Source organism: Camelus ferus, chromosome 16 (genome assembly GCF_009834535.1).
Source record: "Camelus ferus isolate YT-003-E chromosome 16, BCGSAC_Cfer_1.0, whole genome shotgun sequence".
NCBI lineage: Eukaryota > Metazoa > Chordata > Mammalia > Artiodactyla > Camelidae > Camelus > Camelus ferus.
This window is the reverse complement of record NC_045711.1, coordinates 12,140,211-12,154,004: the sequence shown is the minus strand read 5'-3', so window position 1 is coordinate 12,154,004 and position 13,794 is coordinate 12,140,211. Positions and strand designations below refer to the sequence as shown.

At 48.8% G+C, this 13,794-nt stretch overlaps 1 protein-coding gene across 1 annotated transcript in view; it reads right to left on the bottom strand.

The window, feature by feature from the left end:
- DNAH2 (dynein axonemal heavy chain 2) overlaps positions 1 to 13,794 on the bottom strand; it is an 81,507-nt gene that overhangs the window by 41,043 nt on the left and 26,670 nt on the right. Inside the window, exons 13-28 of the mRNA XM_032498694.1 lie at positions 11,461 to 11,607; positions 10,497 to 10,653; positions 10,003 to 10,242; positions 9,522 to 9,710; positions 9,178 to 9,325; positions 8,522 to 8,714; positions 6,932 to 7,132; positions 6,688 to 6,844; positions 6,160 to 6,334; positions 5,569 to 5,732; positions 4,101 to 4,262; positions 3,914 to 4,017; positions 2,601 to 2,757; positions 2,364 to 2,446; positions 2,083 to 2,263; positions 1,566 to 1,704 (exon numbers count right to left, since the gene is read on the bottom strand). Of these exons, the coding sequence (XP_032354585.1) occupies positions 1,566 to 1,704; positions 2,083 to 2,263; positions 2,364 to 2,446; positions 2,601 to 2,757; positions 3,914 to 4,017; positions 4,101 to 4,262; positions 5,569 to 5,732; positions 6,160 to 6,334; positions 6,688 to 6,844; positions 6,932 to 7,132; positions 8,522 to 8,714; positions 9,178 to 9,325; positions 9,522 to 9,710; positions 10,003 to 10,242; positions 10,497 to 10,653; positions 11,461 to 11,607 (2,597 nt within the window). The remainder of the gene's footprint in view (positions 1 to 1,565; positions 1,705 to 2,082; positions 2,264 to 2,363; positions 2,447 to 2,600; positions 2,758 to 3,913; positions 4,018 to 4,100; positions 4,263 to 5,568; positions 5,733 to 6,159; positions 6,335 to 6,687; positions 6,845 to 6,931; positions 7,133 to 8,521; positions 8,715 to 9,177; positions 9,326 to 9,521; positions 9,711 to 10,002; positions 10,243 to 10,496; positions 10,654 to 11,460; positions 11,608 to 13,794) is intronic.

The following is a 13,794-nucleotide window of genomic DNA, read 5'->3' as shown; positions in this document are numbered from 1 at the left end:
TGATCATCCCTGAAAATTAGAGATTGTTCTGCACCTAACAGTTCAACAAGTGAAATCATTAGATTTAAATACACATCAGAGGCACACAATGAGGGAGGTCTGCAACCACTGGGGTCGGGGTGTCCCTCACGACACAGTGAAAAGAGCACTGGACTGGGAGGCAGATGATGGCCATTCAAATTGCAGCTCTTCGCCTATTAGCCTGTCAGTTAACGTCAGGGAGCTTTTACCGCTTTGTAAAACAGTAATAAGATCCACCTCAAAGAACAACTCAAGATATAAAATGTGCTCACATTTGTAGGTTCTCGATAACGTTTCTTTCCAGCATTAGATTTTGATTGGTTTATCTCCTTCGTCTCCCCAGTTTCTAGCTTTCTGACCAAAGTATGGATGCCCTAAAGTCTGAGGTGACCCTCAGGCCTTCAAGCATGGAGTCTGCAGGCTGTTAGAATCTTTGAGGGACCACCTGAGTGGCCCCTGGAGACCACAGGGAGCCCCGGTAGCAGTGGATGACACAGGCTTGTTCAGTGTGCTGAACAAAGAGCTAGTTGTTTTTATGACTCTGCTTGTAGGTTGTTCTAAAATGGAATTATGTCAATTACCTCAACTATTATTTCTAAAAAATGCAGGTTGTCACTCATTTTTGCATATCCTAATAGTTATATTTTATCAGAATAATTGATAAATCAAATCATGATTTTCTGATGTGTATACTCAAGGTTCTTGGGAAAATGAAGAACTGTTAGATTGGCCCTGGGCCAGTCCTCGTACCCACTGCCAGAACTCTTGTCATGATACCCACTCCAGGTGCCCATCGCCAAACCTGACTTCCTGATTCTTTTTTTTTTTTTGACTTCCTGATTCTTTACTGTGATCTGCCACCATTAACCAGGCGTCACGATGCTGTCTCTCACCCCATCCCCAAGCTGACCAGCATCTACAATAAAGACTAGCTAATCTGATACAGCAATTAAAGTCAAGATAATAACAATAGCTCCTAGTAACCAAGGGTGTTCTCTGTGTTATTTAATGTGATAAGTGCTTTATTTTCATTATCTCATTTATCTGCATGATTGCATTGAATGAACCAGTTAGAGAAGAAGAGGGACTCCCCCATCACGGTCTCCTGAGTCACAGTGCTAGTAACTGAGCACTGACTTCATGTCAGACATGAACTGAGTGCTACATCCTCCTTTATTATCCTTACAGAAACCCTGAGAAAGAGCTACCATAACCACACACACGCCCTAGAGGGGAGGAAACTGCAGAATGGGGGAAGCAAGCCGCCCGAGAGCACACAGTCAGGAAGGCATGAGTCAGATTTTGAACTCAAGTCTGTCTGACTCCATATCCCATTCTCTTAACCATTCTATCGTACTCCACTCAAATATCTGCTGAATTTAATTTACTGCATTGCTATTTAATGCTTAGAAGAGGAGATGGTGATGGTATGACAGCCAGGTACTATAGTCAGTCTATCAGTAAATGAAGCACATGGCCATGACTTCATACACATGTAACAGCAACTGAGGTTATGTCAAGGCAAGAGGCCATGGAGCTCAAACCTGGATAGTGGGTGCTCCGGAGAGCATTGGGGTCCTTGTTCATCCGGTCCATGATGGCTTTCCAGTTGCCATTGACTTGGTCAAATAAGCTTGATTCATTGGGCAGCTGCTTGTGGATGTCCTCTCCTAGAAAGACATTCTGAAGGGCCAACAATTGGGTTAAGGGGTTATTACTCACATACTCTCACACCCTGATCCCTGCTCCCAGACCAGGAACTGAGGAGAAGATAAGGAGCATCAGAACTGAAGGGCAAGATGCCCAAGTTCCAGAAAGAAACTTGGGGTTGGGAGTCCAGGTGCATGGGTCCAGGAAGACAAATGGAAGAAGAACAAAGGCTTTTCAAGGAGGAAGTCAAAGCTGAGAGGTAATAACTAAGAGTTCAGATGCTAAGGTCCTAGAAGAAGAATGGTTTTAGAGGTGGAGGAATGAGGCTGATGACAGGAAAATGATCTAGATCCTATGCAAACAAAAGAGTGAAAACAGGATGTAGGGAGAGCTTGGGCAGTGAATCCTGACCTCGAGGTACATCCACTGACGCTGCACTGTGAGCACCATCTCAATAACTTCCAAAATGAGGGAGAGGCAGCGTTCCCAGTGATCCACATCCTTCTCAAAGGCCTTAACAAAACGAGATGCCTTCATGGTAGACAGAGCCACCTGGTTATCTTCCAGTGCCTGGAACACTTCTTCTGTACCTCTGGGGTAAAAGGTGTCAAAATCATAGTCCAGCCCCACCTGCCAAGCCTCAGTCCCCACTCTGCATCCCTGGTCATGTGGAGCCCCAAGGCCCTCTCTACCTGAGTCGGTGATGGCCCTTATCCTTGTAGGGTACTATGTATAGCTGAATCACATCCCAAGTCTTGGCAATGTTTTGTAATCCCTGTGGGAAGAAATTGGGGGGCAGAGCAACCAGGTATTTAGTCTGTAAGGGTAACAGGAGCTGGGGGGGAGGGGCATTAAATGATGAAAAGCTGGAAGCCTTCAGTCCAGGAAGTTTAGGAAATGGGGGAGTATGGGAGAGGACTCTGTCCTACCAACTCTATAGCCAGCTCTTTGGTTGCTGAGGCAGAGATCTCTCCAATTTTCTCTACATGCTGATCCATCCCAAGCTGCACAATCTGCTCCAAGGTGAAGCTTTCAGATTCCTGATCAAACTCCCGTTGGACCTCATTCCTGACCTGATCCCAGTGCCTGTAGCCGGGGACAAAAGTTCCGATCAGAAGACTGGAACCCCCAGGCCCACAGGAAAGTATTAACAACACTCCCCAGGCTTCCTCCCATTTGGATATTATGATTCCACTAATTAATTAATTAATTAATTAATTAATTAATTAGGGGGTAATTAGGTTTATTTGTTTATTTACATTTTTTTTAGAGGAGGTACTGGGGATTGAATCCAGGACCTCATGCATGCTAAGCATGCACTCTACCACTTTGAGCTATACCCTTTCCCTCCATGAATTTATTAATTCACCATCCAACAGATATTTACTAAGTAGGCTCTAAGATACAATCCTGGGCACTGTGGAGAATACAGAGACTGAGATGCTGATTCTCTGGAGGGAATTAAGATAGAGTATTGCAGGTTTACTATAGATGATGCACAGGGCCAAGTGCTTTACATGCAACATTTCATTTTCATGACCCCCGTAAAAATGAGGAATTACTGTTATTCCATTCACAGATGAAGAAACTGAGGCTTAGAGAGGTTAAACAACTTAAGCAAATAAAAAGGTTAGGTTATACTTAATGACAAAATACTTACTGGTGAAACATTGCCAAAAACATTTATACTGAGGCAATGCAAAAGAAGTAAAATTATTTACTCCAAAATCAATAGATAGATAATTATTAAAACATCATTTATACAATAATTTCTTCTAGCCCCAATGGTTTCAAAGGCCTCTTCCATCACGTAAAGGATTCCAGATGCAGTAAAAGGGCTACATTTGAAGAGCAAAATTATAAAGTACGAGAAGAAAGGATGGAGAAAGTGCATTTCTAACTCTGGGGTCTAGGAGGATTTCTTCAACAAGGCACAAAAGCAAAAACACTAAAGGACATAAGTGACACTTTGGGCTACAAAATGCCAACTTTTGTAGGACAGACGAAGACTCAAAGCTTAGCCATGACAACATAAAGCGAGGGGAGATGGGAGGGAAGGAGCCAAGAAGGCCGGAGAACCCAGGATGATGTGAGACACAGAGGATGGTGCGGGCTCCAGGGAAGCCTTCTTCCAGGTGTGTGTTGGTGGACACAGGGGACAGACAGCGCCAGGGATGCCATGGACAGGACAACTGAGAGACAGGCCCGGGGGTGGCCCCCAGGAGCCGAGGGGCAGCCTCACCTCTCTCGAAGGGCAGGGTTTCGCAGGTCCGAGATGAGAGGCATGGTCCGCTTGAACTGCTCTATTTTTGAGCGAATGTTCTCAATAATTTCCCAGTTTCGGTCCTGGGCAAAAGTGGGAGGCATCAGAAGACCTGATGCTCTTTCCCGCTCGCCTTACCTGCGGCTCCCGCCCTTTCCCCACGCACCTTATACTCCTTGGCCAGTCGGGTGAGGCGGCGAAACAGCCCGTGGGCCATGGTCTCCATGGCCTCCGTCTGCAGGGTCAGGAACCAGCCGGTCTTCCACTGGTTCCAGTTTTCCTCCCAGTCTCGTGTGATCTCCCAGACTTGCTGCAGTGCATCCAGCTCCTTTGTGGCCGAGAGCAGAAAGGTGCGTTAAGTGAAGGGATCCTCTTCCTCCCTGACGAGCACTCCGGGCCTTTGCTCCCCTCATTCTGAGAAGCTTTTCCCTCCCAGTAACAGAGCCACCTCCTCAGTTCACTTTATTTTTTTCTCTATTCTCTTGCATTCAGAGTTCCTCATGTAACAAGTGCATGAAGAGATCCTCAACACTGTTAGTCAGTAGGGATGCAAATCAAAACCACAAGGAGATACTTCACACCCACTATGTTGGCTAGAACCAAAAATAAAGGGGGGAGGCAATAAGCGTTGGCAAGGATGTGGAGAAACAGAAACCCTGGTATGTTGCTAGTGGGAGTGTAAAATGGTGCAGCTGCTGTGGAAAATAGCTTGGAGGTTCCTCAACAAGTTAAACATAGAGTTACCATAGGATCCAGTGATTCCACTCCTACGAACATACCCACGAGAATTGGGAACAGGGACTTATACACACATTCATAGCAGCACTACTTACAATAGCTAAAAGGTGGAAACAAGCCAAATGTCCATTGACTGGTTAATAGATAAACAAAATGTGGTAAATCCATACAGATGGAATATTATTCACCCAGAAAAAGGAATGCAGTACTGACATGTGCTACAATACGGGTGATCCCTGAATGTATTATGAGCAGTGAAAGAAGCCTGACACATACTGTATTGCTTCCGTTTATATGGAATGTCTAGAATAGGAAAATCCATGTACAGTTGACTGTTAAAAATCACAGGGGTTAGGGACACCAACATTCCGTGCACTTGAAAATCTGTGTATAACTTATAGTTGGCCCTATGTATCCGCAGTTCCTCCTTATTCATGGTTCCCCACCCATGGATTCAACCAACCATGGATCGTGTAATGTTGTTGTATTGAAATACGACATTGAAATAAATTTGCGAATAACTAGACCTGCGCAGTTCAAACCCAGTGCTGTCCAAGGGTCAACTGTACATAGAAAATAGATTAGTCATTGACAAGGGCTGAAGGGAGAGGGAATGAGGAGTGACTACTAATGGGTATAGGATTTCTTTAGGAGGTGATGAAAATGTTTTAGAATTAGAGGTGATGGTTACACAATATTGTGAATGCACTAAATGCCACTGATCTGTTCACTTTAAAATGGCTCTTTTGTTATCTGAGTTTTACCTCCACTTTTAAAAAAAGCTCCTTGCATACCCATCCTCCTGGTCCCGGCTGTTTTTTCAGGCCCTTGGGATCCAGTCTCCTGCCCCCGTCCCCTCCCCTTGGTCACCACGAGGCCCTTGCTCAGCACACCACCTTCTCCAGGTTCTGCAGGTCTTTGGAGACCGGCTGCTCGATCTTGAAGATGCCCAAGTTCGCCCGGAGGTTGTTTTCTTCCTCCCGCATGGCGTTCAGCGTGGCCCGCACGTGGGCGATCTGCTCTAGTGCAGCCTGGTGGCCCACGTTACTGGTGAAGGGGCCTGTGGGAAGACCAAGATGAAGCTCAGGTTCCCACCCAAAGCCAAGGTCCCCTGAAGGGCCATCACGGCTAGCCAACCTCTTTGTGGATAAATCTCACTTCTCTTCTCACACAATAGAGAGAAACAGGAGGGAATGCATCGGAAGAATGATGGTTAATCTTGGCAAAAACTACTAAATATGGCTTGAGAATCAGAAATGAGTGGGAAGTGGGAAGTTGGGTCTAAGAACACTGGGAACGTTGTGAGCACGGGCTGCTGCCTTCCAGCCAAGAATCAGCGACGACAGATGTGTCGCGGACAGGCTCTGTGCCCTCCTCAGCACCACTCTCCTCTGTTCTCCCTTGTCCACATCTCCCCGAGGACCTAGGCTTTGAAAGTCTGGGTTGAGACAAAGGGAAAGGAGGAGGAGAGGCTGAGAAAGGGGTACCTTTGAGTTCAAATTCTTCCAGAAGATTATGGGCTTTCTTCTTGAAGTCGTCGGCTGAGTGAATAAGGCCTGTCTTGAATTTCTCCTTGTGTCTCTTCAGCATTTGTTCACTGTCCAACAGAACTTGCTGGAAAGTGACCCACTCCCCATTGAGACTGTCCAGCATCTCCACCACCTGGGGAATTCCCAGGGGAGGGTCAGCCACGAGCAGGAGTCTGCCCATCCCACCCATGCTTCTAAGAACTCTTTCTGATCCTTCAGACCAGAATCTGTAGCCAAGTTTTACATGCAATGAGACCCAAAGAAATCAAGCAGTTGCTGGGCTTAAAAGAAACCCATAAGCGGACCTGAAAGATCATCAGAGCTCGCTTTGGCTCTCAGAAGCTTTGGGATCTTGTGCCTTCTTCCAAGCTTCTCTACTCTCCCTTCTGAGAGCACAAGGGGCTACGATCTGGGGTGTCAGTTTCCCCCACAACCTGCTGCTGCTTTGGGCCTGGCTCTGGGGGGCCAAGCACCGCTGGAACTCACGCTGTCCTGAACTGGCACCTCGTACTTCTCGAGAATGGCGAATTGCTCATGTATGGGAGGGATCTGGGCCTCCAGGTTGGGCAGGTCATGCTGCAGGGTATCCATGAGTTGCAAACTGACCCCTAGTTCCTCCAGTGTCTGGGGAGGGCGGCTGATTCTGCAGGCGGGTGAAGAGGGCGCCAGTGGGTGAGCGGGAAGGCCCGGGCCTGCCCTCCCCACGCCTGCGACCGAGCCCGCCCCGTACTTCTCCGCGTTCTCCTGCAGGTAGTTGTGCAGCTCCAGGAGGCGCCTGGCCGCCATCTCCTTGAGCAGGGTTGTGAACTTGTTCTGCCACTCGTTGCAGTGCTGCACCAGTGAGAACTTGAGGTGCGAGCAGTCCAGCAGCACGAACTGGATGTTCAGGACCGTCTCCTCCTTCTGCACGTTATTTGCAACCTCCGTGTAGCTGGAAGGGCCCACATCCGCGCTGGGACATCTTTCTCTTTGCAGACGTGCCCCCTGCCCTGACTGGGTGGTATTTCCTCCCACCCAGACCTGGGCAGCAGCCCTAAAGCATTCTTCTGCTCCCGGGTATCTCCCACCTCAGCCTGCCCCGGGGCTCACAGCTGTGATCAGGTCATTTCCAGATCGCTGCCTACAATGGAGCAGTCAGACTCCTCGGTCTGCGTTCAAGGCTTTAGAGGCACAGAGATCAGAGATGAGTTCATACTGTGCTGCCCACTAGCTCTGTGACCTCAGGCAGGCAATTTAACTGGTCTGAGCCTCAGTCTCCTCATGCGTAACGTGGTGATGGTAACAGAACCCACCCCATGCAGTTGTTGAGAGGGTTAAGTCTGCAGCTGTACTTAATCCCTCCGCTGACTTCCTTTCTAGAGACTCGCTGTTTCATGAACCTGCTCACGAGGTCCCTTCTTCACGCCTTTCCCTGGGCTCTTGTCCCTGCCTGCAGTGCCCTCCCACTGCCTGTGTCTGCCTGCCGCCATCCTACCCATCCCGAAAAGCCCAGCCCCAAAGTCACTCCATGCCCTCCCTTCCCTCCCTGAACCGGAAACTCTCTCCTTCCCTCCAACTGCCCTGGCACCTCGTGTGCCTTAATCGTAGCACTTATCACATGGAAGCTCATGTAACAGTGAGCACATTAGCAGAGCGCTTTAGAGTTTACAAAGCGCTTCCACATATACTTAATAATCTCACAGCCTTATAAGGTCGGTGCTATAACATCTATTTCACAGGACACTGAGGCCCAGGGAGTGTAAGTGACCGACCTAAGGCTACACGGCGAGTAAGCGGTGGAGCTGGGGTTTCAGCCATTCTCAAGACACCACCGCCGTGGCCTTTCCAGCAACACTGTTACCCGCCCTACTGCACTGAGACCTCGGGAGCAAACACTTGTTCATTTCTTTTTTTTAATTCCTCACAGCCTGTAAGACTATGGTATTTTTTGAATGAATGAATGAACAACTAGAGGACAGAGATGGGAATTCAGATCAGAATTTAAGAATCTTCTTCAATTTAACCCCCATCTGTGTTCTTAAAATGGAAGTGTTCACTTCTCTTGCCTTTCAGAGCCCTACGTCTCTCCTCTCCTAGCAGGACCTGTGGCATCCCCAACAAAACGGCCTTCTCCTTAAACACTGCCCAGCTCTTATCTGATTCCTACCCCTTGAGAAACAAAGGTCCAATGCCCTAGGTCCCGTGCTTTTCCTCTAGTTGAGGACATGTTCTCTATACCTCCCTCGACCCCCAACTCCCCCACCCGCCTACCCCCCGAGTCTCCAGGCTGGACCTCCTCCTGCGATTCTGTGCCTCTTCCAGACAGACCCTCACCCCTTACCGGGCAATGTCAGCATCAAAAGAAGACACAGGGGGGTTGAGACGTTGGTAGCGACGAATGAAAGAATCCTTGTTGATCTCCCAGATCTCCCGGTACATGTCCCAGGTCTTGAGGTAGCTCTGCAGCAGGCCCGCGTTGTTGCTCATGCCATTGCTGATCTGGGCCTGGATCTTCCTGATGTCCTCATCTCGCTCTTCAAGACCCAGAAAAATGCTTCTCACTAACTGCCACCCCGACCCGCACTCCAGCCTGGCCCCTGGCCACTGCCCCAGACCCTCCCCACCAACATCACCTCCCCAAAGAAACAGGGCTCAAATATGAGCATCAGAAAATAAAGGAGGAGGTGGAAATCCTGTAGGATTTGGATGTCTCACCTGTAGGTATCTAGGCCTCTCATATTCCCAGCCCCAGTCCCAAACTTGTCCCTCCTGATCTCCCACCCCAAAACCCAAACCCCTTGAGCATTAGTCACCTAATTTTGACCCCCATCTGTGTCCTTTCTGCTTTCCCCAATCCAGCCCCTTGACCTGGGTTCTCTCCAGTCATGGGAGACGACTGGCCCAATATGTCTGGAAACAGCCCTGGTGTCTCCTAGCTCTGCCCGGCCCTAAGCCTCTGATCCCCCTGAACCTGGTGCCCTCCCACTGCCCACTTACCCACGATTGTGTGGATGGGGTCACGATGAAACTTGCGTTTGATGAGAATTTCAGGGAGATGACGGAAGACAGAGATGGTAGAGATGAGGTGGCTGCCAATGTCATTGACCACACTGGCCAAGGTCTGCAGAGTGGGTGAGAATTCCACCTGTGGGAGCACAGTGGAGAGGGCTTAGCATAGGCTATGGAGGAGACAAGTTCAGGATTGGGAAGGCTGGACACCTCAGAACCAGGCCTGGAGGCCATGGGAGAAAGTCAAGGCCTAGGGCCAAGTTTAAGGATTGACGGAAACTGGCGGATAAAGTGTGATGGTTTTGGTGTGCTGGGGGCAAAGTGGCCCCTACCTGTGCCACACCTCCCTGCATGTCATACTTCAAAATGACAAGGACTCGGAAGAGTGGGTTGGGGCTGGTCTTTCCATCCCCATTGATGGCCTTCGACAGTTCCAACAGTGACCACTTCACATTCAGGCGCAGGGCATCTTCCATCATGCGGTCCAGCCGAATTGTGTACAGCATCCACTGCTGCTGAATCTGGTGGGAGAAGTGGCAGGGAAAGAGAATCCCTCAGGGAAGACAGGCCAGGTCCTGGGAAATGAGAACCAGTCAACAGGGAGGGGAACAAGCTGGTTCAATAGAAAGGCAGGACACTGAGTCCTGAAGGAAGGAGATTTGAAAGACTGAAGGTTGGGTGAATCCAAGACTAGAGAGGGATGTTTGAGAAGCACACACTGAGGGAAAAGGGGAAAGATGAAGAGAAGGGTCTGATGGGATTGGGGGCCTGGGGACTTGCCCAACCACAAAGCCCTGGCCACAGCTGCCCTACCTCAGGGCCATCATTCTTGAAGACTTCGTAGGAGTTGGTCATGATGGCCACCACATCCTGGTGCAGGCTTGTCAATTTCTGCTGCACAGCTGCCCGATGCTCTCTCTGGTCCTCCTCGAATTCCAAGTCCCTGTACACCCGTTTGCCACTAATGCGCACCAGCAGCGTCTCTGATATCTCTTGGGCTCGCCAGCCGATGGTCAGAGTGGACGCCTTGAACTCATTCACAATCGCCTGCACCTGGAGTCAGGCCCCCACCCATGGGAGGGCTTCAGCTTGGGAACAGATCCTCTGGACCTAATTCTATCCTTCCAACTGTCCTCTAGCTAGAGTTGCTGACATTAAAACAGAAAGTTCTTCCCTAAGCACACTTTATTTCTTTCACACTACTCCCTGGTCTCTCCATCACTAACCAAAACTCAGATATTAATTGGCCATGCACTGGCCTTTCGGTCAGCCTTGCAGACCTTTAGGGTCTAATGACCATGGCCCACCTTGCTGGCGTGTATGCGGCATTCCGTGATGAAGAAGGCACTGGCCCCCTTCAAGGCCCAGTGCAGTTTCTTGAGTCCAGGGTGGATCTTCTTATCCAGGAACCGGATACGTTCTTTGAATAGAGCCTGCTCATCTGGGGACAGCATGGCAATAATCCTGTGTGTAAGAGAAGACTAGTAGCTGATGGGGACAGGCTCTGATGACCTCTCCTCCACACGAGGAGACTTGCTGGAGAAATCTGAAAGTTCATGACTTTAGGGTAGTGGTTTCCAATAAGACTTTCTGCCATGATGGAAAAGTTCTACCATTTGTGCTGCCTAGTATTTGTAGACACTTAGCCACGAGTGGCTGTGGGGCACTTGAAATGCGGCCTGTGTAAATGAGTAACTGAATTTTTTAATTTTACTTAATTTCAAATAATGAACTTAAACAGAAATAGACACATGACCTAGTGGCTACCGTATTGGACACCACAGTTCTAGACACCCAAACAAGACTACTGGTCCCACTCCCTCTGACTTGAACTGGGATGAGAAAGGTGCCCAACCCAGAGAAAAGCCTCACCCCAGAGACGAGTACTAAGGGTGTTAAGAGCAGTGCCAGTGTGGCCTTGCTCGGTTCAGTGAATCTTACATTGTTCTGTGCCAGTAGTCCTAATGCCACCTAGCTTCCATCCCAGAGAAGTGACCTAGGGGACAATATATATGGTCCAGGTGCCCCGCTGGGTGTGGGGGGACCTGCTGTTTTTGCTCTCTATTCTAAAGCTAGAAGGCAACACTGCAAAGGACAGGAATAACTGTAGGGCCAAACGAGAAAGCACAGGAAAGAATTTTTTTTTGTCTGAGATGGACAAACCGTGAAGGATGCATACTGTAGGACGTGCACAACATCCTGAGGCAGATAAGACAAAGAAGGGACACAAAGTGGCACTCAGGAGGGCTGCAGTCAGGACTGGGGTCCCACCTGTTGTAGTCCCGAGCCACAAGCAGCAGGTTTTCGCGAAGAATGCGCAGGTCCTCGGCACGCTCAGCGACGGTCACCACGTAATGGGGCGTCTCAAACAGCAGCCGCTCCCAGTAGTCAATCTCCACAAAGAGAATCAGCAGGGACCTTGGGGAGGGAGAGAAGCCAAGCAGCAGAGGGACTGCTCAGGGCACGAACCAGAACCAGCAAGGGACAAAGCAGTACCGGCAGGAAACAAAGCAGAACCTCCAGGTAAAGAAGGTGGACTGGGTACATGGATTCTTGCTCCCCTCCCCAAGCCACTAAAATGACAGTAAAGGGAGGAGGGTTCGTTTGTTTAAGGCATAAGCCCACAAATACAAGGAGACAACAGTAGAAGAAATGTGAACGCGGAAAAGTAGGTGGATAAGGAGCGGAAGAGGAGTCTCAAAGGTTCTCAAAAGACCCAGGGGCTGGTGGCTGCAAGTATCTCAGAAAATGGGTGATGGGGGGACTGAAACAGGAGGAAAAGTTGAAAGTCTAGGAAGAAAAAGAAAAGAAAAGGAACTTAAAATTTAAAAAAAAATTTTTGTTTTAATTTTAGGTTAAAAAAAACAAGTGAAAAAAACCACAAAAGTTTAGGAAGCAGCTCTACCCATCTCCCCTCCTCTACTCTGCAGAGTTAAGCAAGTTCCCTCTGTCACTGCAGCATAAGACTGAAGGCTTCTCGTCTGGGGAGGCAGGACAGAAACAGAAGGTCTCTGGACTGGGGACCCCAGGTTCGGTTGAAGGAGCTCTAAGAGCAGGGGTATTGAGTGACATGTACACACTGGATGTTAAGACCCCCACCCCCACCCCAGCCTTCCTTTCCCACCCAGAAACCAGCACTCTGGCAGCTGGACCTACACTCTCCAGAACAAGGTTGGAAAGATGGTTTTCTGTGACCTCTGACCAGCCTACATTTGAAAGTCCTGAGGATGATGACCTCAGGAGTCCCCAGGAAGCAGCCCACCCTGACAAGCCTGCAGTGAGGCTCCCAGTTGAGAAGCCCCCGCTCCTGCTCAGCACAGCTGTCAGTCAGCTGTCTAGCCCCCGACCCTTAAATATGGACAGGCAACCAAGGATCATAGAACACTGGCCTCTGTCTTTCCCAGCACAGAAGGTGGGAGTCAAAACAAACAGAAAAAAGCCACCAGAAGGGAATGAGAGGGGACAGAGGTTGTGCAGAAAGGAGATGGCCCACCCCAAAAAGAAAAACCAACAAAACCACATAGAACATCCTCAGACAGAGATAAGAGACAAAAGAGCATCTGTGAAACAGAAACAAGATGCTATAATCGGGCCACCATGAGAGCTCTTGAAAGTTAAAAACGAGAGCAGAAAATTTTAAAATCAAAAGAAAGATATAAGATAAAGTTGACAGAAATCCCTCAGAAAGTAGAGAAAAAGACACAAAGATGGAAGGCAGAGAGGACTTTGCATGAAAAAGAGAATGGAAAACTCTCCGTGGATAATTTTTTATATGATTCCATGTTGGCATGATAATATTTGGGGAATACTGGGCTGAATATTAAAATTAATTTCACTAGTTTCTTTTTCCTTAATTAAACGCAATACCAGATAACTGAGTCGGTAGAGCGCATGTTTAGCATTCACAAGGTCCTGGGTTCAATCCCCAGTACTTCCATTAAAAAAATAATAATACTAAATGAATGAGTAAATGAACGTAATTAGCCCCTCCCCCAAAAAACCCCAAATAAATAAAAATAAAAATAAATTTTTGAAAAAGAAGAGAAAATTTAAGCTGCGTATGTGGCCTGCATCCAGAGCATCCCTTGCCGCCTCCCACCCAGTGACCTCCTCCTCATTCCAGCGGCCACACTGCGGAATTCATGTTCCACCACCATCTCTGAGATAACCACGCAGACAGCAGACAGCTCCTTCCTGAGCCCAGTTTCCTCCCCTGATTCCACCACCTGCACTCAAGTCCTCCCAGTCTACCTGTTCTTTGATCCCATTGGACCTTCAGGGCATAACCCCTGGTCTTTCTTCCTGCCTACTTGTCCCCTTTCCCTACCTCCCTGCCTCCCTACCACCTTCTCCGCAGACCTTGCCCACTTTCATTGCTCTCTTGCCAATCCTCCCTCTTTCGCCTCGTTCCTTAGTCTAAGCCACCTGGCAAAATCCCCACCCTGGCTAAAGCACTGTCCGCCCAGCTGAGCCCATGTGAAGGTGGCTGAGCAGGACTGTAGGTTAAACGACCACATAGATTAGCCCGCTGCACGTTCAAGGTCTCCGGTCCCAGCTGGCCTCTCCAGACTGCATCCCTGGGGTTTCCCCAATCTGCTGTCCCTC